This window comes from Thunnus thynnus, chromosome 8 (genome assembly GCF_963924715.1).
Source record: "Thunnus thynnus chromosome 8, fThuThy2.1, whole genome shotgun sequence".
Lineage (NCBI taxonomy): Eukaryota > Metazoa > Chordata > Actinopteri > Scombriformes > Scombridae > Thunnus > Thunnus thynnus.
The window spans coordinates 30,158,754-30,183,986 of record NC_089524.1 but is presented as its reverse complement, the minus strand read 5'-3'; the positions used below and the strand labels follow the sequence as shown (position 1 = coordinate 30,183,986).

The following is a 25,233-nucleotide window of genomic DNA, read 5'->3' as shown; positions in this document are numbered from 1 at the left end:
AATACTTAATAAGCCCTCCCCTGCCTTTAACACATTGAAGAGAGCTGACAGGCGAAACACAAGCAACTCACGTAAATAACCTAAAAAGCATGAATGCTGCAAAAAAGTAGCATCTACCTTAGTTAAAGAACGAAAAATTCCCGTCTTATGACATCTCAAATTTAAAGTTTAGACAATTTAAAGTTCTCAATCTTTGAAACAGACTGTGTAAATTACTCATGAGGCTACACAAACGGGTGGCAAGCTAAATCAGTGGAAGTAAGCTGAGCCAGGCTCTGAGGATATCACTGCTGTTGCTGACTAGCAGGATAGATGCTGACCCAGAGCGACCCTGCTGCCAAACTCCGCCCGGTAACACCCACAGGGTAGACCCGCGGCTAGTATAACTCTGTGGCATCTCCTGGACTTGACCTGCACGGAGGGAGACCGCAGGGTAAGTAGTGCTGTAAAAATGTTTTTCATTTATGAAGGAAACATTTATGAGGTCAACTGAGAGAGCGTTTGAATTATATTGACAAATAATATAGAGCTCAGGACATCTGTCACATGACTGTATGGCATGTCCCTGAAGGTTATATGTAGGATGTTTCCAGGATACTAGTATATACTGCAGAAAAGAAGTTGCCAGTAGGCTGGTTATAGATAAAGAAGATGCATTAATATGACACATCTGTGATAATGATCATTTATATTAACAAAAAACAAAAAAACAAAAAAAATTCTGAGATGTTGAATAGGATGCTAATAAGATGTTTATGTATTTTATTATTTTTAGGTCTTTTTAAGGAGGAATTGTGTCAGGAAAGCCCTCAACATCTTGAACCTCATGCAGGTGATTTCATGCCCCACCATAAAATTGACCATGGCTGAAGAAATGTCCCCAAAGATGACTGAAAAAGCAGGTGTTTTAAAGAGAAGCAAAAGGAAACATCAAGAAAGGCATTATGTCACTCAGTCTCTTCCAAGTGGACAGATCTCAGGTAATAATGTGAAGACTGACTCCTCATTTGGAGGTTTTTGCACTGGTATGGACTCACTTTCAGAGAGTACTGACACTGGAATCCTTTATCTTAACCCTCAAACACCAAACTGGTCTCTTGTGGAGAAATTTGCCGAGCTGTCACCAGGACATGAATCAGGACTTAATGATGACCAAGATAACAGCAGTGGAGAATTGTTACAATGCTCTGAATATGCTGAGAACAATAAAATATATAGAGCTAATGAAGTGCACTTGGATTCACTGAAAAAGGAGAAAAGGAACTGCTCAAAATACCTCAAGACTCGTGAGGTACAAAATGATACTTCTGTCAAACAGAGAGCACCTAAGCTCAGAGAGCAGAATGTAGAGGAATGTGCCCCAGGTGAAGCTGTGAATAAAAAGAAGAATGGAAATAATCCTCCTGATGAGAAATTACTTGAGAAGTGTGAAGACAAGAAGATCCCTCGACTTTTAGCAGCAATGAAAAAACGTAGTGGAGTTGACACAGAGCACCGTCCCTTCAAGTGCACACACTGCCCCTGGGCTTTTAAGAAGCTCTGCAACTTACAGAGTCACTTACAGACACACACGGGCCTCAAGCCCCATGTGTGTGACATATGTGGCAAGGCATACTCTCACCAGGGGACGCTGCAGCAGCACAAGCGTCTACACACGGGTGAAAGACCATATCACTGCCCCTTCTGTGTCAAGACTTACATCTGGTCCTCAGATTACCGCAAGCATATCCGCACACACACAGGTGAAAAGCCCTATGTCTGTGACACTTGCGGCAAGGATTTCATACGCTCCTCTGACCTGCGAAAGCACGAGCGGAACATGCACACCAATGACAAGCCCTTCCCGTGCGCTCACTGTGAGAAGACCTTTAATAAACCTCTCTCCCTGAAGCGTCACGAGCGCAAGCACCTGGGAGTGAGGCCTTTCTCCTGCCCCGACTGTGGGAAGACATTTGCTCTGGCCAGTCGTATGGCAGAGCACCAGAAGACCCACACAGGAGTGCGTCCGTACGTCTGCTCGGTGTGCTCCAAGTGTTTCACAAAGTCCTCCAACCTGACCGAGCACGAGGCCATTCACAGTGGAGAGCGGCCCCACAAGTGTACAGAGTGCGGCGTGTCGTTCGCCATGCCTTCCCGCCTCATTCGCCACCAGTACATTCACAGTAAAGAGAAACCCCACAGCTGCACTGGCTGCAGCAAGAACTTTAGTAACCTAGCCACACTGAAGCTTCACCAGGAGCAAACCTGTGCTGGGAGGATCTTTGTCTGTGTGGAGTGTGACAAATCTTTCCAGTGTGACGCAAAGCTTGCACAGCATATGCTGAGCCACAGCGACAAGAATGTCTGAATCTTTTTAAAGACAGGTACTGTACACCTCCATCACTGTGCTAGTACTGTTCATTTAATTTACAACCTTATATCCAAATGCAGTGGTATCAGTTTTATTGAATGATAAACTTATCAGTAATTCAGTTTCAGAGACATTGGATCCATTCAAGGTCCTAGGGCACCAGTTTATGTTAAGGTTATCATGATTGTGCCTCATGCGTTTACTATTTTATTATGCACACAGCCCCCTCTCCTCATGGCACTGGGTTGTCTCATGAGAATGTTGTGGGATGAAAGTTTCCATTAGCACAGCAGACACTGGAGCTGACAGCTTAATGCGCCAATGGTTACAAGAGCATTAGCCCCTTCTAAAGGTGTGAATATATATGCAATTAATAACATACACAATATTGCATTTAAGAGATGCAGGTGGTTTATCATGATGAATGGCATCCAGCAACGCACTAATGTATCTATGTCTAGACCATTTTGAATCTGGTGGGCAAGGTGGGACATGCTGACTGATTCAAGAAGGGATGGCACTGAGCATGGCATTTCAGAGGGCCCATCACTTCCTCACCCTGAATTTATAGATACATAGAGATTTAAATACCTGACTTTAGCATCAGTGACATTTGCCAAACATAGATGACAGCTTTGTTGTACAGTTTAGGACTGTAGGCAGCTAGTACATTATAGTACCCTGACAGATGGAGTGACAGCTTAATGTCTCAACCCTCAACCATCAGTGTAATGTTGTATATGCATACAACAAATCCACCAACATTAATGTTTTAAATGTTTATTCTCAGGTGCACTGTTTACCTTTGCCAGTTACTATTTGATTGTGGTCAGACATTTATGGTCTTGTTATTTTTTCACATGAATTTTGGACTTTGTACTTTTTATTGATGCAAGCAGCACAAATAAGAATTGCGACAACACTGTTGTCACTTGTGCTCCAACATAGATTTTGGGGTGGCAACTCTTAAGGAACACTACTGCGACCACATTTATAAACCAGTCCAGCTTTTTCTAAGTTCAGTGTAGCTTGCTAACCAGTCAGTCATGACTGCTTTTTTGCCAGGGCAATACAAAGTCAGTACAGTCCTATTATTTTGTAGTTGTGGTGCCTTCTTTTTATTTTGCTGGAGGTTTTGTTTGATAAGTGGCTTTATAGTTTAGTTCAGTATGCATCATATCATTTTATATGCAATCAAACTATTTGGGGTTAAGAAAGTGTTGTTGTTTTTTCAAGAAATGGAACTTTTGTGCAGAGGAAAGCCTAGAAGTTGGGAGCACATTAGTGAGGGTGGTTTTCAACAACTATGTTGAGCAGCACATGCAGTATTATTTGCTAAGATTTTTAAACAGTAACACACACACAGCATCTTACCTGATATAAAATGGAAATTAACCCCAAATCAAACTGCAGGAATTGTATTGTTAAGCAAGTTAAGTGCACTTATGATATCATTTACATCTACATGTGTTAGTCTGAACTTGTAATATTAATGAATTATCTGAATATTAGTTGTAAACTGTTGTTTTAATCATATTGATGAGCACAACAACCATGTTCGGTTTGCATGTGCGTCTTCTTAGTGGATTAAAGGGAACCAACAATGCAAACTTGTAATAATAAAATTTTATTGTGAAGGTGAATCTCAATAAATTTCTACCAGATGGTAATTCTTCAAAATAAAGTCATCGGGCCTTTCTTTAACTAATAATATTGTCTGCTCACTTTAAAACAAGTAGGATAAACCAAACTAATCCAACCAAAAGAACATTTAAGGAGACTTGGACATATTGAGAGATTTCGGGATGCCACTTGTCTTTCATAAAGCTATCAATTCTGAATGTTTTTATGCTCTGACACATAATTGGCAGGCAGCAGTGAGCGGTGACACACATCCTGGATATCTATGTGTGCTAGTGTGTGCCAGTGTGCCTCACTCACACTTGGCTCCTGCAGAGTAATCGTAAAAGGAGACAGCACCTGCCATGTTGTCACTTGCTCTCCACTTAGTGAGAAGCTCCCTTTGGCACCCTTATTTCTTTGCAAGACATATTTATTCAATATGTGACTTGATTTTGCTATTAAGTGAGTGGTATGTCATAAAAAACAACCACATACTGACTGTAGATAAAGTTTTTACATTTTGTAATAGTGAGAAATTACTTTGAGGCAAGAATGCACAGATAAACTGGTAGTTAATACATTTCAGCTGCTGGCACAGAGGTACAAAAAAACCATGTACATATATTGTAAAAATACATATATAAGTCACATGACATACATATACATGATATCAAAAACATGTTTACAAGGTGACAGGATAATTTATCAACTTTGTTCAAAATTTTATTCCAAGGATATATATTACTGTGTGCTTTACATACATTTTAGCGTAACCCTAACCCTCAGCACATGATGTTATCCTGTAAGTGTCTGCTGGCCGGGGGAAGAGGTATAGGACATGCTGGCTGTTTGCCTGGCCGAGGTCTTTCCCACTCTTCCCTCTCCCACCTGTCATGTGGTACCATCCATCTTGGCAGCATGACAACACTCTTCCATTTTTTTCTTTATATGTCTCATATATAATTAAAACTAAAACTATTTCACTTTACAGATTGGAAAACTAACCAAATGTTGCTTACTTTGTGCTTTAATGAACTAGCCAGGCTACAGATTCCGCTTACTCAGCTTGCAAGATTGAAGCTGGCTTCTGTGAGGCTAATAAATCACTACAGCATTAGGTTACATTTTAGCTTGGATCTCATATATGCTTGAATGTATTTTTGCATTGGCATTTTATCATTAAAATATAATGCAGTGGTACTGGTAGATTTACCCATTTTAAATATAATACCTTTATTAAATGTGTAGCGTTTGCAATATATAGCATGGATAATTATTTAAGAGTGGTCTGGGCTGTGAGAGTCTAGTGACATACTCACTGGGCACTTAGGTGGTCATTTGCACCAGCTATTTCAAACTTTTTCTGCTAGAGTATAACTTGCCTAAGTGTTGCTGGCATCAATATTTCTGGTCAGATCCATCATGCATAAATGGTTACTGAGGTCAGTTAAGATATTCCTTACCCCTAACGTATCCTGCATCCACTGGTAATTCCCCTGCTGTCAGCTTTTATGAAGCACATCTCAACTGTTTTAGCTCCCTGCAATATGAGTTACTGTGCTAGTTCATCTAGTGTATTTCTGTAGCTAACATGCAACATGATGGTGTGCAAGCTAAGGGGGTTTAAAAGGGCATCCTTAAAAAAGAAACATGGATGGTGGTGAGCAGTATGGATCTTATTGGTGTCTTTCCAAGCCCAGGTGAAGTTCTCATTAGACTTAAAGCCAACATTAATGGTTGGTAGTGCAGTATCCCGTCTTTGGTTTTAGTGGTGTCAGTGGTCCTGCGAACATAAGATTTAGATGTGAATCATTGATCGTTTAAAATGGTACCGATACTGTATATTTCTCTTAAGGAAATTTATTTTACCTGTAATACAGGCTAGTGGTGTTGACAGGGTTTCTACCCCAGCTGCTGGCCTATGTGGAATACATGGATAAATATAGTAAACTATCACATTTGCATAATTAAACGTAGGTAAAATATCACCAGTGACAGCCAAACCGCCGCAATGATTTAAATTTCAGCGCTAAATAAATGCAAGCTGCATATCATGACTGTACTTCTGCCAAATATGAAATCGAACACGCTGGTCAGCATGTGTGTTAATGGCAGCTACACAAGGTCACTGCTCCTCTAGGGGGCCCCTTCATAACATTATCAGTATGTGAAACTTGGTGACATATTTATGACTCACCTAATTGAAAAATCAGGGATGATTGAACAACACTGACATTGATCATTACAAAACTCACCTGCTTTCCTTGAGAAAGGATTGACTCCAGCTGAGGAGGGCTGGATGGATGGAAACATGCCAGGGGAGACAATAGCAGGCGGAGGAGGAGGACAGAAGTCAGTAGTGGGTGGTAGCTCCTGGGAAAATAAAAATAGTATCTTACATCACCAAATTGAAAACTTAATTATAACTGAACAGTGTAACATATATTTACTCTGACTCTTACTGTCTGAGCTGGGCTTCTCTGCTCTGAGCTCTCCTTTTGGACATCTTTGGATTTTGATTTGAACCAACCACTAAACCACCCCGTCTTGGTGCTCTGATTATAACACAGAGACAGTGAGACACATGTCAAATGATTCTAATGTGGTTTAACAGGTGTCAATATGACATGGACCTCACCCACCTGTTTAGGAGGCTCGTTGATCTGCTTGGAGGCCTCAAAACCTTGCGGGATGCTCTGCTGCATTGGCCCCTGCTGACTGATGTCGACCTCCGGCATCTGACCCCCCATCTCCAAAGGCAAATACAGACAACAACAAACATCCAGGTAACTTTTGGAAACACTTATCAATGCTCTATACACTTAAAAAGGTTAACATCTTTAAACATTCTATTTACAGTGGTAACACATTAAATCTTTTAGCAAGGAATTTAATTTTAGTAATAAAAATCTAGCAAAATGTGATTGAATCCGACCAGTAGGTTGCCATCTTTGTGTTCCCTGCCTTTTTATTAAGGAATATTACTAACTTTACTCACAGTGCCTACTACAGGGGACAACCCAGCACCTGTAGGAGCAATAAAATCAAAATATCACACAAGCTGACTCCCCACAGCCCATAGTAAATATATGAATAAAGAAAGGAATGAATGCTCTCTAACATTAGATACTCACCCTCTGCTGCTGATGGCAAATCACTCAGAGGACAATGTGGCAAGGCAGTTCCAACTTCAGCACTATCTGTGTTATGATAACTGAAGTCTTGGCTTCCAGCAACTGTAGGCGCTGGGGGAGCATAACCCACTGCTACTGGCATCAGAGGATTGGCCTGTGGCCTAAACAAAGCAACAGGGAGAGGACAGTGATAATAGCAGGGTCTTTTAGGACTGGATATCACATGTGCAGTAAGGGTTTTCATCTATGTGGTAGACATAAGTGGATAAGGCATGCTGCTGTATAATTTGTACCATTCCTGAGGTTCTCTGATGTCCCCTGACAAAGCTACCATTTCCTCGTTTCTTTCTTGAAGTTGATGTACAGGGGTTTCTTGATCCTCAGTGCCTCTGTAATAAAGCAATTCAGGCTCTGGACTGTGGATGTCATTGAACCTTGGGTCATCCAGGTCAGATTCTGTAGAAAATGAAAGCAACATTTGTTAGTACTTCATTAACATTTGTACAAGAAAGCAGGGGCAGAAGACACTACTCTCTGGTGGCAAACAGGCACCATATAGTGCATCATTAGAAAGAATGAAAGGACAAAAAATCTACCTGATAACTTTTTGTCATTGACCACAGCATGTCCCTCAGGAGGTGGATGGTATGTTTCAATGAAGTCATAACTCCCCGTCTGAGCATAATAACAAAAACAAGTTAAGACATTTATAGTTTTAAATATATGCTAACTTTAGCATGATAGATATATCATGCTCACAATTACAATGTTAACATGCTAATATTTAGCAGATGTATTGTCCACCATCTAAGTGCAGTCTGTTAGCCTGCATTTGCTAATTACCCTAAACACAAAGTACAGCTTAGGCCGTTGGAAATGTAATTAATTTTTCAGGGATTCGGCCATTAACCAAAGTATTGGACAAAGTAAAATTTTGACCTGACGATGGCACTAAATGAAAAGTCAAGGGATCAACAGAGTTATTATATTTCATCCTGCAGAGTACATAATTGTCTGTACCCTTCATGGTGGCACTACAGGAAAAGTCAGGGGATCACCAAATTCATTACACGGACTGGGTACCATGAATGTCTGTGAATGTTGTGGCAAACCATCTAGTAGATGATTAGATATTTCAATAGATAAGTGAAAACGTTGACCTGCTGGTAGTGCTGTAGCATGGGCCTGGAAATGGTTAATATAAATGGATTGCAGTTGTTAATGTTATTGATTATACCTGTGTTTGACATGTCAAAATATCTGCTGTGAAAAGGCTCTATAGTGCCAATGCTGCTAGTGTGGCTAAAAGAAGTTTTGCTACATTAAGGTAGCCATTGAAAGCCAAATAAATTTTACAAGCACAAAATGGACAACAATGTAAGCTCCACTAATGGAAACTCCATGTGAAATAAAAGACATGGAGAAGCTGATCTGAAGGAGTAACCTGTAAACTATGATGCCTGGCACGTAGTTGTTTCAGCCAGTCAGGTTCCTGCCCAGCTCCGCAAACCCCTGCTTCACTGAACTGACCTTCAGAGTGTCTCAGCCTGTCTGCCAACTGCAGGAGAAAAGATACAGACAGTACATCTATGTAGACCTTCATTGACACACACAGATGCACTTATTAAATGTGTAAGACATAGTAAGTATATTGTCTGTGGAGAAACATGTGAATACCTTAATAACCTCTTCGGTCAAGACAAAGAAAGGCTCAGTCTGTCTGAGGATCGCCTGTCCTACCACCTCGCAGTAATGGAAGGCTTGAGATGCAAGTCCACAGTCTAGAAGTCGACTGGCATACAGGAACTTATACACCTGACAACCACACAGCAATATTAAGAATCACATACATGTAAAAATTGCAATTTCTTTATCCTACATTTTTTTTAATGATGCAAATGCCTTTCTTAGACTGATGCTGGAAGGTATTGAGATCAGATGTAAATGGGAGCTACCTGAAAGGATGGGATTGAAAGGCATTTGCCCCCAAGTGTCTGGCAGTACTCATACAACTCAGTGCACTGGATGGCAAAGTTTGTGGCAAAGTATTCAAAGGACTGCCTAAAGGAGAAATAATTAAAGATGACATTATATGAGAGAAGAGCAGAGGAGCATGTAGATGATGAATAATGACAAATGATCTACTCATGGAATACAGTGAAGCACAGCAGCAAAAATCAGACCATACAGTAACAAATAATCAGATATAAATAAAATAATTTAACGAAACAATATCCTGAGGCTACAACAAGTAAGAAGACAAAACTAAGATTAAAATAAGCGGCATAAGGAGAAATCTCTTGTCTTGTGTTAATTTCTTGTAATTCTTTTTCTTTTACACAAATAGTTTCTTTCACCAGAAAATTATGTTCAATTTCAGTTTTACAATTCCATTAAATATGAAGCTGATAAAGCTGAACACCAATTAGACTGATGAATGGCATCAAGGTCCAAGCACAGCTCACCTGTGGCTGCTGCCTAGAAGTACCAGTCTCGCTGCCTTCTGCATGAACACCCCAAAGGGAACACTGGCTGTCAGGTAGCAGACGTGGGCGGCATGTATGAGGCCTCTGGAGGCTGCATGCAGAAGAGAAGCACAAAACAATCACCTTGTATATCTATGCAGAAACAGTATCACAACCTGTCAGTCAGTCAGTGCTTCCATACCTAGTGTGTCCCCCATGGTGATGATGGCCTTCTGTTGGACGGCAGGATCTCCCGTCTCATTGGAGAGCATAACGGCCAGATGGGGCCTCCAGTCACCCCACTTTTCATTTCCACAGCACTGGGCACAAAACATCACTATCAAAACTCTTCATGCTTAATAAGATACAGACTGACATCTTTAAAATACAATTTAAATTGTAAAGATTGGGATGTATGAACAGCTATGTTCTAGGTGTTTTACCGTGGCCACAGAAGGGATTCTCCCGGACAGTAGTTGGAAGATAGTCTGAAGGGGATCACTGGCTGTTAGCTGGCCTGTGAACCTACCAACAGAGCCTTTGTGTCATTGTATATCTTAACTAAGGCTTTATTACATGCCAGAAGCCAAATTCTGTACTAAAACAGAACATTTAAAGAGCACCTCTGCTGTAGGCAGGCTCAGAACCATACACACACAGACAAACAGGCTGAGAAACAGCTTTTTCAGGCTCCCTTCCCAGCCCCAACAATACAACCAAACCCCTGTCTCCAAGTGCAATACCCAACTGCTGCTAATGCAAATAAGTGAAATAACTGTTTAACTGTTTGTGTCCCACATATTGTATTTTATTTTTACATTGCCTATATATGATTATATATCTCACACACACACACACACACACACACACACATATATATATATACATATACATACATACATATACATATATATATACATACACACACACACACACACACACACACACACACACACACACACACACATATATATATATATATATATATATATATATATATATATATATATGTTGCTAAGTGGATTGTTGTCAAACCAAGTTTTGTTGTGTGTAACATGCAATGACAATAAAGCATCTATCTATCTATCTATCTATACACACACACACATACATATATATATATATATATATATATATATATATATATATATATATATATATATATATATATATATATATATATCTGATAGCTCATGTTCTGCCCTTCTTGTCAATCACAAATAAAAATCAGTCTGGCTATCTGTTAGCCCTCCCCCACACATTCCTCCAATGACACCCAGACATATGCTGCTGCTGTGGGACATACTGCTCATGCCAAAATAGTCTGTAAAATGGATTGGGTTACATAATAAATAGTACACAAAAACTACAGTTTAGAGATAAAGTATAAACATTTTACCATATTAAACATGGGGCACTCACTCAGGACAGTTCTCCAGTTGGAAAGGGTCAATTCCTAATGACTGGTGTGTACAGATTAAAATGCTTTAATTGAATGTACTGTATGTCAAGCCAGGTGATTTACACTTTCAGCAAAGTGTTAATGGTCTCTGGTATGTACTGCAATAAGACTACCCTGTGCAAATTATAAATAACTCAGAAGCAAATGTGAGCCCTGAAAAACAAGGTAGCAAGTAATGACATTTTGTGAGCGCAAAGAAATAAATGAGTTTCCACCTTTGACTACTTGCAGGACAAGTACATATTACAAATAGTATCAATAAACAAACTACATCATACATATCACCTCATGAAATGTTTTGGGTTTTTTTTGAAAGAGGCCAAGTTGAAATATTCCAGAGGTTTTATCTCTACTTGCTTTCATTAATTACCTCCTGTAAATTCTAAATAAAGCGCTTTATTTTTGGACACATGGCTGTAGGAAAGTCACGAGACTTGTTAGACGGAGTAGGTGTCCTGTCTTTTCCTTGCCATGTGTTACACAAGTCACAAGTATAAGCAGCCAAATGCTATAGGATATGATGATGAGGAGTGTGATCAGTTGATTTAGTTTTATTTACTGAATTGTCTCATCATCTGTTCAGAACAGGGACATATTGATTGAAGATGCAATTATACCTGAAAAAAATCATGATCATTAAGTTCCACAAATTGAAAGAAACTAAGAGTCTAAAGCCACGCTAGTGGCTCTGTGACAGTCTACTTGGGCATTGCAATGCTTTTAGCTAAATGCTCACATCTGCATGCTAACATGCTCGCAATGACAATGCTAAGAGGCTGATGTTAAGCTGGTATAATGTTTACCACCTTAGTTTGGTTTGTTAGCATGCTAACATTTGTTAATTAACACTAAACAAAAAGTGCACCTTATGCTGATGGGAATGTCACTCGTTCAGCAGGTATTTCATCATGAATCAAAGTATTAGACAAATGTACATTTTGACATGATGATGGTGCTAGCGCAAAAGTTAAGGGATCACCAACAATTCCTTCTGAGGGGTACTTAAATGTTTGTACCAAATTTTATGCCCATCCATCCAATAATTGTTGAGACAAAAGTCCTGCAAATTAAACGACCACATAGGTCGTCTCCACCATGGACTCCAGAACAACCCATTGAAGCATTTTCAGATCAACCCATTGGAGCGTAATATGCTGCTTTCCAAAATAGAAGCATAATATACTGATTTCGAAAAATGGCTAAGTCCCGTTTTTGCCTTTTTCGCATCTAACTAAATATCTAGCCATCCACCCAACACACCTCCTCCTGAGAAGGAAGACACCTTGTATTAACGCCATCTGAACTGCATCACTTCCTCAGGTCATAATCACAAATGGCTGCTAGACAGGCTTGTTGAGACATTCCACTCAAAACCACAAATGTCAACCTCATGGTGACGCTAGAGGAAACATCAAAGAATCCCCAAAGCCAGAGGGTCTTATCCCCTGGGGATTACGATTGTCTGTACAAAATTTCATAGCAATCCATCCAATAATTTAGTTCTGTCTCGAACAAGAGGGTGGACAAACCAACCGACTGACATTACCATGCCCAGAGCCCTGCCCCTAGCATGGCTAAAAATCACACACAGGAAGCTGAGGATGTACTCCAAATACAAGTGACAGAAATACTGTCCATATTTGCTTGTAGCTGTAACTTAAGTTTTAAGCAGACCACAAGTGTCAGTGGGAGCATTTCTTCACAAATTACCACTCATGTGTGGAATTGTACACTGATTTCTTGCAGCTGTCATGTCTCAAATTACTTTGCTTTTCTCACCTGTTCAGCACAGTGGTATAGGACCTGTTGTCCATTTTGCTGGCCAGAAAAAGTGCGTGCCCCCAGAGGCCGTTGCTCATAGCTGAGTCCAAGGCCTCCTGGAAATCACATGAGAAAGTGTGAGTGGACAAACATTCAGATCCCAGCACAATATGAGATCTATGAAAATTAGTATTAATAATTGTTGTAATAAAGGTTGTCCTCCTGTGAATGACCCAGGCACAACTTTGAGCCACATTGTTAATGCCGACCTGTGGTTATAGCTTTCAGATCACACCAATCAGTTATATCCTTTGACACAACAATACTGTGCCAAAATACATCATTCCTTATTTTTTACAGCCCTGCCCTGAGGTATCTGTTTTGGAGGACAGTCTGTCACTATGTATGAATATTAATATGCTACTCTAAAGATTTACAGTATATTATGACATTTGCTGTAACACTGAGATGACTAAAAGAAGCTAAACAGAACATCAGATGATTAGATGTAGAAACCTTCTTTCTTCCAGCCAGCAGCAGTTGGGTATAGCTCTGCAGGGCCTTCTTAGAGCTCTCAGAGCTGAAGCTGGTGCAGTTTCCTGTGAGCAGGTCATCTCCTTTGCAGGGTGGTGTTTCAGCAGTTGTGCCCTCACTGAAGTCAATGAGTGTAGGAGCATCTGACTCCCAGCTTCCATCTGAATGTGAGCCCTGCATAAGCAGCTCGGCAATATCTGACCCAACTATTTGCTGAAACAATGGAAATATAAGTGAGAATTGTATTGAAAAACATGATGCTGATGATTACTTTGATGGCTGTTTGATGGCAAGCCAAATGTGTATTAATTCTACACAATATTAAGACATGACCCACTCACTCCATTCTGCCTGCACAGCAGTATCAGTAGATTCCACAAGAGGGCAGCAGAGTTCTTATCATGCAGTTTGTCATCTCTCATGCAGGCGCCTGCCCTCTGGTGGGCAAATTCTATAGCATCTACTTTGTGCAAATCCTCCCTTCAAAAACATGAAAAACTGTCAAATACACTCAACATTCAGACATTTAATTTGAGATATAACCTTTTCTTTGTCTGAAGAGGGCAAGTAAATAATTCAGACATCCATGACATCCAGCAGATGGAATTCTGGTGGTGAGTAAATATTATTTGATAAGATAATTTAGTAGTGAGCATTTTCAGTTTCATAATTGCAAAACAAATGGCAAAATCAATACCTAGTTAAGGGCCCAGGGAAGTTTCTCATCTCCTGCTGTTCCTGTGTCTCACTCAGGATGACCTGTGGAAAAATAAAGATGAAAAAGCCAACAGAAATACAGAATGAGAAATGTATGTACCAAACAATGCTAATAAACAAATTAAGTGATTCAAAATGAGTGTGATCACTGCCTGTATTCTGTCCCGTTTCAAGGAATACATTGTAACTATCTGGAGGGAGATAGTCTAGAAGTGGCTACCAAATATTTAGAAATGACTGTTAACTTTATGAGCTCCTGACCTTACCTGACCTCCTGTAAGGTCACACATTAAAGGTCTCTTTGTACCACAAGGTGACAGTGGGAGAGGTCTCAGAAAGGAAAGTGACAAATTCTTAGAGGTTATACCAAGTAAAAAGAACACAGGATCTTTAATGATTTTAGTTTTAACACGCCATCTAGCAGCTCTGTGAGGCTGTACTATTGGCCAAAAGCACATTAAAATGCTCACTGCGACAGTGACAACACTGTCTAAGTTTAGCATGTCACCATGCTAACATTTGGTCATAAAGGACAAATAAGAAGTTTGACCTGATGGTGGTGCTGGACGAAAGGTCGACAGTTACAGGCCACATTTATTACAATTAATTTGGAGCTGAACATGGATGTATGTGCCAAATTTCATGGCAAATAATCTAAAAGTTGCTTAGACATTTCACTGAAAACTATAAATGTTTACTTTCTGATGGAACTAAAGGTAAAGTCTGGGGCACCATAGTCATTAGAGTCTATCCTCTGGGCATCATGGATAACTGTACCACATGTCATAATAATCCATTCAATAGTTGTTCAGATGTTTGATTGAAAAACAAAAATGTCAGCCTCATGGTGGGGAATAGAAGAGTCCAAAGTGCCATCATTCAAAAACGGGTTAGATTTATTAATTAGAACATCATATGAGATAATGTTATTAAAACAGACAAGAAAAATGAGAATTATAAAAGACTATGGAATAAATTTACATTACATTTAAAGGGAACAAATTTAACTTCAATCAATCTGTATGGTTAAGTCAGTTATGTTTGTGTTGGACTTTAAATATATACAGTATCACATAACAGATAACAGTGGACTAATGAAGTTTAATGTGGGTTAATGAATTGTTATCCGGGTACATTATAGAAAAAATGATAAGCAGATCCATAATGGCATATGTGTGAGGTGTATAAAATGAAGGAGTTATATGTAATCTGTAATTTTGTTTGTTTTGTTCTCCTCAGTCTATCACATGTAAAGACTGTGCTAACATAGTAAACACCCTCTTGCTGTCTATATTTTCACTGTAAAATTCCCTCTCCCATTTACATTTGATATTATATGTATACACTGGTTGAGTTTGTGGCATGTAGATGTGAGTAAAAGACATGAAATGGGAAGTGTTCTATCGCTCCAACAGGAAAGACTAATTCAAAGGGACATTGTGTGCATTAATAAAGAGATGAATTTGCAAGTCCCTGAAGAAAGATGCTCCTTCTGTAAACCAAACTTACTGAAGTTGGAGAAAAGACACACGAGTATCTACTTTAATGTCATCAGTGCATGCAAATGTTGAACCTACTTCTAGACTGTGGATTTCCAGCTGGCTGACATTCTCCTGCGTGGAAAAGCCTGGAGTGACCCGTATCAGCTGGCCTGCAGGTCCAAAGCTGACAACCGCATGAGGGATTGAGTACTTCAGAGGAGCCGACATCTGACACACAGCTCCATGCTCTGAGGAGATGTGTCATTATGAACACTACGTAAAGTGAACCTGAGAGAAAACAGCTTTAACTGTATACTCACCTGCATCAGATGTGTGAGCAGGTTGTGGGCCAGGGTCATTGTGTTCAGCTCCATTTATGTATTGACTCAGTTCATAGCTGCTGGATGATAACCCTGAGTTTTTGGAACTTTCTAACGTCCCATGGTAATAAGAGGAAACCTCTTCGTTCTCTCTGGAGGGATTATCCTCGTAGTCATAGACATTATGCTGGGAGTTGTCTCTCCCTTGGTCATACCTGGAAGAAATAAAAAAATAATACATTTTGATATTTTCTATTGGTGCCATGGATATACAGTGAATGAACCTGTGATTACATCATGAAAACATTTGCTTTTGATACATGTGCAGAGTATCAGCTTTGTCTTGTCAAGACAAAACCCTCTTGCACACAGATATGACAATGCAGGAAGTTGCAACAAGCAGTATGTTTGCAATAAATGAGACTATGGACATTATCATTAACAGCAATAGCTTCTGTGTCTAATCAAACACAGACAAAAATGCTCAATGAAAGCTGAAGTTCATTAAGGTACTTAGTCACTAGTCATTTTTGTATTCTCCAAAACACTGTGTATTGCTGATTTGTTCAGGTTATTCTTAGGTCTTCGCTGGTGAACAAGGGTGATGATGCCTTTGTAGGTAAAGCCACTGCCTTTAACTTCTTAATTTAATGTGCCATTGTATGATCACAACTTGGACAATTCTTCCCCCAATTTGATTTCAGACCAGTCAAGCCAATGGTTGCATGGTAAGGAGTTCAACCAAAGTGTAAAATACAATCATGACACAGGAAAGGACAACAATATAAATTAATTTGCAAAGGTGGAACATTCTTCAAGAAGGCACCGCATTGATATATAACTTATAATACTTCAGCAAGTACATTTCACTATTACTCAATATGCATACATTCATACATTAATGTAAAATGTGCATACTGATTATTAATGTATACTTGTCTCCCAGACGAGTGTCATTACAAAGATTAAAGATCCTCTGATTCCTATTGAGGCCTTTATATCTTCCAGTGACTTTTGGGTTTTCCAAAACCATTAAATTTGAATTTGAAATCTGCTTACTTCTCTCAATTATAAATCTGTAAAGGAGTTGATTGTCACAGAGGTAGAAACTTGTGGTTCACCTGTATTCCTCATTGTAGGAGCTCCCTGGGTGTTCCTGGTTGTATGCTCTTTCATGGTAACGCTCTGTTCTCCATGAGTCTTGGGGCACCCACTGGCCAGCATCTTAATGATCAGAGTAACAAACCATCTCATTAAAGGGCCGAGATGCCTACTGATAGAAGCTTTGTTGCCTGACAGAGTTGTGTAGTATCACTGCACCTGGTCGACCCTGCTGTCCACTGTAATAGTCATGGTCATAATAACCGTAGTTCTCCCTGTAGTCCCAATGACTGTTGGGTGGATAGTCATACCCATGCCTGAAAACAAATCAATGCATTAATTCATTTTCTTCATCTGTTCAGTCCTTCCATTCTGACATTGCACTTGGCAGCAGGAAGGGAAATATCAACCCCACCCCACATAGGCTACACGGTTAAAAAGTTGAGACTGTGCTTCTGCATCACCATGCTGTCCCCAAATCCATACACCATACCATAAAGTGTTATGACTTTAATCAGATTGATGTTTATTGCATTGCATACAGAGAAATGATCATTAACTTATTCCTAATGTTGAGTTGCAATCACTTTTGCACAATTGATAAAATAAGAACAATTAAAATGAATGACTGGAGATAGCTTATATTCACCTGGACTGGGGTCTTTGGTGTTCTGGTCGCCCATAGTTATAAAGATACTGCTGAGTGCTGTAAGGATACTGGTCCAGTCTGGCAGGAGGACTGGTTAAATGAGCCCTGTAGCGAGGATCAGCATGAGCCCAGTGCCTGTCCCTCTCTCTGGGATCTGGTGGTGGGTAGCTCTGGTCCCTGTCCTGGTGAGAATACCGCTGGTAGTCCTCTTTGTCTTTTGATCTGTGGGAGTGACGGCCAGACTGGGGCCGGGGGTGAGATCCTCTGTGATCCATGATGACCTCCTTCACACACGGCCGGCCTACTTTAACACCTGAGGTAAATAACGGGAAATTTGCATTGTCTAGGAATGTAAAATCCGCCAAAAAAATCAACACAAAGAGAAGGTTGCTTAGGTACTTACGGCTCACACATGCCACACGCAGTCAAAGTACATCCACAACTGCCACATCATTTCACAGGAAACTCACAACATGAGCTGATAACGAGTCAACATGATAACGGGAGGATAAAGTTCACAAAATACGGAGATCCATGTGTGTTGTTGCTGCACTGAAAACCAAAAACCAGAAGACAGTATTCTTAAGAGAGAAAAAAAACTTACTAAAAGACACTAATAATAAAAGAATCAAATGCATGCTACTCAGGGTATGCATGTGCATAATCCCTGATCTCCGTCTTGTTTGCGTTGTGTCTCCAGCCTGTGTGTCAATGAGCGGAAAGTAAACAGTGGAGCACGCCCTGAGGAGTTTGACAGCTGCACTGCCAGACGCCTGGAAAAGAATAAATCACGTCCAACTTCATGCTAATCAGAACAACAAAATTACTGTACGCCTTGTCTGTGTCATATCCTCATGAGTAACCGCGTCCTCGGATAGTAGCCTACATGAGGAAAAACAGTAGCCTACAACTCTTAAGTCTTGCCACGTTGCCGGTAGAGAAGATGCAGCAGATCCTCACAGTTCAGTTATTCAGAGTCTGCTGGTCTCAGGTCAGCTTCAGGGATGTTTTAGGGACTCAGTGGGGACGGAAACTGATTACTGGTCAGATCTGCATGTTTCTTCTAGTAAAACGCGTTCATCTGAAATTCCCACCAGAGGCGCTCTAACCCTTTTTATAGTGTGTTGAAGTAATTCAAGCTGCAACTTGCATTGAAAGTCATTTATTGTCTACATAGTCTATTTCTTATACTTTTGTTCATGCAAATTATTTTTAATAAGTGAATAGAATGGGTGTTACCTTTTAAATAGAACAATATAACCTAACGCTTTGTACTATATTACATTTTACACTTACTTCTATCTTTTTTACTCTTTACAGTGTGGATACTTTTCTTTTTTCCCGGATTCTCATGTTTCACAGAACACATTTTGACGTATCACAGGTGTTACTAATAACACTAATGACAGCTCTGAGGGTTCCACTGAAGCAGCTAAATGTGATTCAGCCATCAGTCATTTTATTATTTACGCCACTGCTTCTCCTACTCTGACGTGACAAAAGGCACTCAGTGAAAAAGGACTATTGCAACATATTTCATATCTCATGTTTCATATCCACTTTACAATACTACTTACATTCGACTGCTGACTGCACTGTGCACACTTTGCTATTTTCTTTTGCTTTAATTTTTTTAAATAATGTTCCTGTTTTAAAAATTGCATGTAAAATGATTTTTTTTCCTAATTTTTCTCTACTTAGTTATGCATTGATTATAGAGGTTATGGACATGGTAACTAAACATTTCACTGCACACTCTACTGTGTAAGATTGTGTATGTTATGAACTGATCATCTTTATGCCAAAATTTTTGGTGTGGATTTCATACTTTTTTAGTCTTTTTCAAAGTCTAGATGAAGAGGAGGACATGAAGTTCAAGGCTGTTGAGATTGTTGTATTTTTGAACCTTTATACTGTCATAAAGTTTATTGGAGTGGAATGCCATTTCAAACCATGCCTTTAATAGAAGATAGATGTCTAATAATAATCATTTCTGCAATAATAGGCTAAGTGTGGTCCAGTAAGAGACATAAATATGTAATTGTTTACACCCATTTCATTATGATGTTTGTTTTGAAGAAGAAGGGAGATTAAGCACAAAATGAGGACAGCCCATTTATCAGATATGGAAGTGCAATAAACTATAAAAAGTAACAGACTTTTAATGACTAACTTTGTTTACACTTCATGTGCTGCCTGCTACAGAGACAAAATACATTCAAAATATAATTTCAGTTTCAATTCAAATTTGAATCAGAGCCATTATGAGCTGTGAGACGTTAGTTAGTTTCCTACATTTTACAGCATCGCCCAGAAAACCCCTGAAGACATTGCAGTTGTCACAAACAGGCTACAGTATATTGATTTATGTATTCTTTTTGCAGTTACAGCAGACAAAGCATATACAAACCAAATGCCATAAGTAGGACTAAATGGACAAATTTAAAGTATATATTGCACTAGGGTGCAATATACACCTAAAACTGATTACATGTGGCCTTGTTATCAATCAATGGAGCTCCACTGTTATTAAAACATTTTTTACATGAAATGTGCTGTTACAGCCGCTGGGTGTCGCTATATTCCAAGGACGAGTTGAGAATGAACTGTATATGTGACCAATGGGACCGGTTTATGCAAATGAGCCCTGAGCAGCAGAGGCTTTACTACTGTGAACACAGCAGTCAGTCAGCAGTCACACAGCAGGCAGACTTCACTCTGGACATAATACGACATCAAGCCGCTCGGATGTGCAATATGACTTTAGAAGAAACCAGTGGAGAGAGTTCATCAGAAAGGTTATTATTATTATTATATTTTTACCCACTTTGCTCCTCGGTGGATTTTATCCTGGCTGTAACTTGTTTGTGTGTGAACTTCACCGTCGACTGTTTTTAAGGCTCTTGGGTGGAAGAAACGTTGCAAAAGCGTGGACTTGGACCTGTTTTATTTTACTTACTATTTGAAGTGAAGTGTATCTCATATAGTTAGTTTTGACTGTCTGTCGGCGTTGTTTGGTCTCACCTGCTGGAACGTTAGTTAACACAAGTGCAACGTCCAGCTAGCGTCAAGTTGGTCTGCTGAAAAGCTTTGGTTATGCTAGTTAACACCGTTAATGTATGTAGCTGTATGTGTGTGTGTGTGTGTGTGTGTGTGTGTGTGTGTGTGTGTGTGTGTGTGTGTGTGTATGATAATCTAACATGTACATATTGCTAAATTTGGTCCAGTGTATAAGCCATGCAACGTTACATCATTAACGAAATTATCATCCATCTCATATGAATAACATTGGATATTCTGGGCTTAAATTATTAATTGAATTTTTAAAAAAAAACTCTTATTGGTGTTGTGTGTTTTGCTAGTTTCATTTTGAATAAATGTCTTAAATGTGTGTTTCCTCAGGATGGAATCGGTGGCCAAAGCATTAGAGGAGGTGCTGAGCTCTGCATTGCCTCAGGGTTGCATCACTGTTGGAGTCTATGAGGCAGCAAAGTCACTAAATGCGTAAGTTTAAAAATAACATCACTACTGGAGCTCAAGTAAATCCGGTTTAAAACAAAAGTGAGATATACTTCTTTTCCTTTTTCTCACAACTTTTATTGTGTTGCTCTTAGGGATCCAGACAATGTGGTGTTGTGTCTGCTGGCCACAGACGATGAAGAGGATGTGGCTCTCCAGATTCATTTCACCTTAATCCAGGCATTCTGCTGCGAGAATGACATCAACATCCTGCGGGTGAGCAACATGAGGCGTCTGGCAGAAATACTCGGTGGAGTGAAACCGGGAGGGGAGCCCATGGACCTGCACTGTGTTCTAGTGACTGTAAGTGTCATTGCTCATAACTGTTTACTAAAGGACTGCCGTATATTGCTCACTTCCCTTAATTAAGGAAAGAGAGTCACCCTCACTTGGGCATGTGCCACTTTTTATGCTAAGGCTTTCTCAATGCCATAGTCAGTACTCGTAAGGAACTGTTGCTTGCAGTGATTGTGCAATATGAATTGTTGCAGTGTTTGCACATTTCATAAATCAGCAGATGGTAACTGCTTTGCCACTTCTTCTGCAGAACCCTCAGTCGTCACTGTGGAAAGACCCTGCATTGAGCAAAGTGAACAGATTCTGCAGAGACAGTCGCTGTTTGGATCAATGGGTGCCTGTCATCAACCTGCCTGACCGATGAAACCTGCTTGGATTTTAAATGTATTGTGTGCATTTTGGGGAAAATAACTGCACAAGACCTGTGTTAATGTCTGTGTTGGACTCCTTTGGAAGGGCCCCAGAGAGAGAGAGAGAGAGAGAGAGAGAGAGAGAGAAAGAGAAAGGAGGAGCAGAAAAAAAAAGAACACAAGGAAGAGAAACGTTCCAACAAATATTACCAGGTCAGGGTGAACTCGTGGGCCAAGGAAGAGTGACTCAGCAGTCTGGGTTACAGGATTTCCAATGAATGACTGCGCCTTTCTCTGCTGAGAAAGAAGCCTTTACAGGAAACTGAATCATGTGAGCAGACAAGCACACGTGGTGGTGAGCACAGGCGCAGGACTGGGAAAAGCAGACAGAGAGCCTCAGTTGACAAGACTCCAAGAACTGGACCACGCTGGAAAGGACCAGTCAGAGCTCTCAGCTTGAAGAATTCCTCATGAAAATTCGACCAAATCCAAGCATTTCTTTAACAGCACATTTTATTTAAGTATTTAAGACTTGTCACTTTGATAATTCAAAAGGGAATGTTTTCACAGTTTATTATTATTATTTTAAGGGCAATGCAATGTTCTGACTTGTCCACTAACTGATGTTTCTATGTGTTATTAATTTAATGAATTATATTTATTGTGCATAGTTCATGGATTTTGTTAAGTTGAATGAAATAAAAACAAAAACAAAAACAAGCAACAGTTCTCAGGGTTTTGCCTCCATGATTTCCAAGTACAACAGGTTTAGCGTGCTCTTAGGAAGTCACACAGTGCCGTGAGGAAGAGTGCATGCCTCTGGTGCCCACAGCCAGCACACATGAAGCTCTACATGTTGCCCCACAGGGTTTTGTTAAGTCCTGGCATGTCACTGAGCAGGTTACAATGTCTACTAAATACATTTCTAGCCTATTCTGCAGCTTTCATTTCTTGGACAAAAAACCAAGATACTGTTTTGTTTTTCTAGGTAGTCTTAAAATGATCACCACCCTTTATCTTGAACTTAAAGTTAAATATACTGCTGTTTACAGCTTAAAATAGTAACCTGTTCTGGTCTAAATCTGTCACCGGCATGAGATTATTTGAAATCAGCTTTACTCCTGCATGGAAACTGTAGTAAAATGTGACCTTTTGCACATTTTGGGGATCTAGTTACACTACGAGGAGGAGAATTCCCATTGTAGTTGAATCTGAGTGGGACGGGGCACATCGTGACAGCTCATTCTTCACAGCCCTCTGAATCTATGCAATCAGGGCTAAATTTACTGCTGAGTGGATTAAAAATAGCAGAGAGGCAAGAAGGGGGAAAAAAACACGTTGAAGACCCATTGCGGTCGAAAAGAGAAAACCAGAAATTATTGGTGCTTGCACAGAGTGGGGAGGGACAAAGCCCTCTACACAGAGGGTCATGGGACAATGGGTGCATGAGTCAGGGCTATTCAGGTCTCCATTGCTAGAGCTGTACAGTACTTTAACTTAATGGCTAAAAATAGCCCTGTGAATAGAGGCGTTCCCCATGACCACTGACACACTGACAATAGTAGCACGTCTAATTAACAGGCAGTGTGCGCAGAGAGACTGACCAGCTGCAGAGATGTCAGTGTGCAGCCGGGGATATGAAGGGGGCAACAAGCCTCTGTGGTGTTGCTATCAGGTGGTGGATAGCAGATGGAGATAAAAAAAAATTGGGTCAAAATGCAAGACAGATGAGAAGCCTGCAGTGAATGCAGGGCGTGACAGAGTGGCCTGAGGGTTAGTGGTTGTGTTAAATTCAAGTTAAAGAATGTAGTTTTCAAGTGAGATAAACAATGTGCACAGAGGTTAAATCGTGCAGATTTCACTGTACTCTGGAGGAGATATGAGAATAGAGATATTAAAGCTAAAGGTTAGATAAAGGTTCAGGACAAAAGGCAGCAACAAAGGAAAAGGAGAGGTTGTCTGCACACTGAATTTTGCATGCTCCCAATTTCTTATTAATGCAATGTTTCAACCTGCAAAGTCTTTGTCAGACAAAAAAGGCACTCCTTTTCCACTGATATTAGAGTCTCTTCAGTTCCACAGGCTATGGCAGAACACTTAAAATTTTCCAATGCCTCTGCAGTTTTGGTGCTGTCTTTCTTCAGGGAAGTTGCAAATCAGCAGAACTAAAACATTTTCAGTACAAAGAGCACACTTGGCTTCTTGATGAGGCACAATAAAAGGCCAAAGTAAAGGTGGAAAGTGGAATGGTCCTTTGAAAGTGGAGCAGAATGAAAATAAAATAGTACCTACCAATTTGATCATTAAAAGGGTGAAACAACTTTTTTCTTTTCTTCTTCCTGTCACACAAGGAGGGGCCACCAAAAGTAGGTGAGATATTGGAGATACTGGATTATTGGCTTATCCTGGAGCTTCTTCACTGCGCTGACAGGTAACACAATCACTGCAAAATGAAGCTGCTACAAAGCCGGTCCTATCCATCATCTGACTCCAGTGAGGGTTACATCAATGTGGGTCAACAAATATGGCCTGACCTGATTGTGGATGTAACATCACACCTGGGGAAACGGAGAAAGGAGAGAAAGGGCTACTTGGAGAAGAGGGGATTATTGCATAACAGGCTGGCCATGGCTCTGGGGCAGAGAGACACCTTCACTGAGAAATTAGAGCAAACAAGAGTGTTTATGTGCTCCTGACCTGATACTAGAGATATTCATCCACTTGTTTGAACTACCTGTGATTTCAACAAAGAAATGACAATTAGTTAACAACAGGCCTAGTTAATGACTGCTTGCACTAATGAATGTAAATAAGGTCAAAGTGGTTTTGGCAAGGTATCTCTTACTACCCTCAAAATACAGACTGTATGTCATGAAAACAGCAGAAACTATGTCATATTTGACAGTTACTTGTTATTTAATGTTGGATGCTTATGTTTCTTGACCATAGCCAAAAGACCAAACATACACACACACACACAAACATTTCAAAAACAAAGACATATGTATTTAAAAGCAAGTGGTATGTTGAGTATCAAGTTTTTCCCATGTGAACACTTACAGGAAGCCATGCCTCAGGGGCTGTACACATTAGTCGTGTAGTTAATGTGGCCAGGAACAAAAAGATGAAACTGGCTGTGTCAGATTCTTTGTCACCATTTCACCTCAATCAAATGTGATACACAGTGCTCTATGTGCCAAGAAATTCCATTTTAGCATTAATTGATTAGCCTTTTGGTAATAGTGTAATAAGCTGTAAACACAACATTAAAGGGTGGGTTCACAGTGTTTCAAGTCTGTCTTAAAACAATAGTCAGCTGCACAAATGGACATTGAAATAGTTTTTTTTTTTTTTGCCCCTAATCATTCCTCCTGTTCATACTGACCTTTAGAGGATCCCTTCATAATGCACTTACAATGTAAGTGATGGGGGACGAAATCCACATCCCTCCTGTGCAAAAATGTATTTAA

At 39.9% G+C, this 25,233-nt stretch overlaps 3 protein-coding genes across 4 annotated transcripts; 2 read left to right on the top strand and 1 right to left on the bottom strand.

Annotated features, from left to right (window-relative positions):
- Window positions 1–53: 53 nt before the first annotated feature.
- Window positions 54–6,714, top strand: znf648 (zinc finger protein 648). 2 transcript variants are annotated; one of them, XM_067597907.1, is made up of 3 exons: window positions 54–433; window positions 776–2,363; window positions 6,588–6,714. In XM_067597907.1, the coding sequence occupies exon 2, from the start codon at window positions 827–829 to the stop codon at window positions 2,345–2,347; it is 1,521 nt and encodes a 506-aa protein (XP_067454008.1). In that variant the 5' UTR covers window positions 54–433; window positions 776–826; the 3' UTR covers window positions 2,348–2,363; window positions 6,588–6,714. The 2 variants fall into 2 exon arrangements, with proteins under 2 accessions (XP_067454008.1, XP_067454007.1); XM_067597906.1 differs by lacking the exon at window positions 6,588–6,714 and having other exon boundaries at window positions 776–3,993.
- sec16b (SEC16 homolog B, endoplasmic reticulum export factor) lies at window positions 3,962–18,739 on the bottom strand. The gene is made up of 25 exons (XM_067597905.1): window positions 18,001–18,739; window positions 17,598–17,910; window positions 17,168–17,265; window positions 16,969–17,071; window positions 15,848–16,062; window positions 15,624–15,775; window positions 14,027–14,088; window positions 13,671–13,809; window positions 13,312–13,542; window positions 12,814–12,911; window positions 10,016–10,097; window positions 9,775–9,892; window positions 9,573–9,684; window positions 9,063–9,168; window positions 8,785–8,922; window positions 8,552–8,665; window positions 7,704–7,782; window positions 7,401–7,563; window positions 7,108–7,268; window positions 6,972–7,000; window positions 6,616–6,723; window positions 6,436–6,528; window positions 6,229–6,346; window positions 5,843–5,892; window positions 3,962–5,756 (listed from the first exon to the last, which is right to left on the bottom strand). The coding sequence occupies exons 2-24, from the start codon at window positions 17,870–17,872 to the stop codon at window positions 5,876–5,878; spliced, it is 2,811 nt and encodes a 936-aa protein (XP_067454006.1). The 5' UTR covers window positions 17,873–17,910; window positions 18,001–18,739; the 3' UTR covers window positions 3,962–5,756; window positions 5,843–5,875.
- Window positions 18,740–20,222: 1,483 nt separating this feature from the next.
- Window positions 20,223–22,301, top strand: gadd45ab (growth arrest and DNA-damage-inducible, alpha, b). Its single transcript, XM_067597908.1, has 4 exons — window positions 20,223–20,395; window positions 21,000–21,101; window positions 21,212–21,419; window positions 21,664–22,301. The coding sequence occupies exons 1-4, from the start codon at window positions 20,232–20,234 to the stop codon at window positions 21,775–21,777; spliced, it is 588 nt and encodes a 195-aa protein (XP_067454009.1). The 5' UTR covers window positions 20,223–20,231; the 3' UTR covers window positions 21,778–22,301.
- The last annotated feature ends 2,932 nt before the right edge of the window (window positions 22,302–25,233 follow it).

What these genes read in the sequence shown, in the direction of transcription:
- znf648 (XM_067597907.1), top strand. Translation starts at nt 827, where the DNA reads ATGCAGGTGATTTCATGCCCCACCATAAAATTGACCATGGCTGAAGAA.
- sec16b (XM_067597905.1), bottom strand. Translation starts at nt 17,872, where the DNA reads ATGGATCACAGAGGATCTCACCCCCGGCCCCAGTCTGGCCGTCACTCC. An exon ending in GAATCCCTTCTGTGGCCACG is followed by an intron (nt 9,893 to 10,015) that starts GTAAAACACCTA and finishes TTTTGTGCCCAG; the next exon opens with TGCTGTGGAAATGAAAAGTG. An exon ending in CACCATGGGGGACACACTAG is followed by an intron (nt 9,685 to 9,774) that starts GTATGGAAGCAC and finishes TTCTGCATGCAG; the next exon opens with CCTCCAGAGGCCTCATACAT.
- gadd45ab (XM_067597908.1), top strand. Translation starts at nt 20,232, where the DNA reads ATGCAAATGAGCCCTGAGCAGCAGAGGCTTTACTACTGTGAACACAGC. An exon ending in GGAGAGAGTTCATCAGAAAG is followed by an intron (nt 20,396 to 20,999) that starts GTTATTATTATT and finishes GTGTTTCCTCAG; the next exon opens with GATGGAATCGGTGGCCAAAG. An exon ending in GCAGCAAAGTCACTAAATGC is followed by an intron (nt 21,102 to 21,211) that starts GTAAGTTTAAAA and finishes TGTTGCTCTTAG; the next exon opens with GGATCCAGACAATGTGGTGT.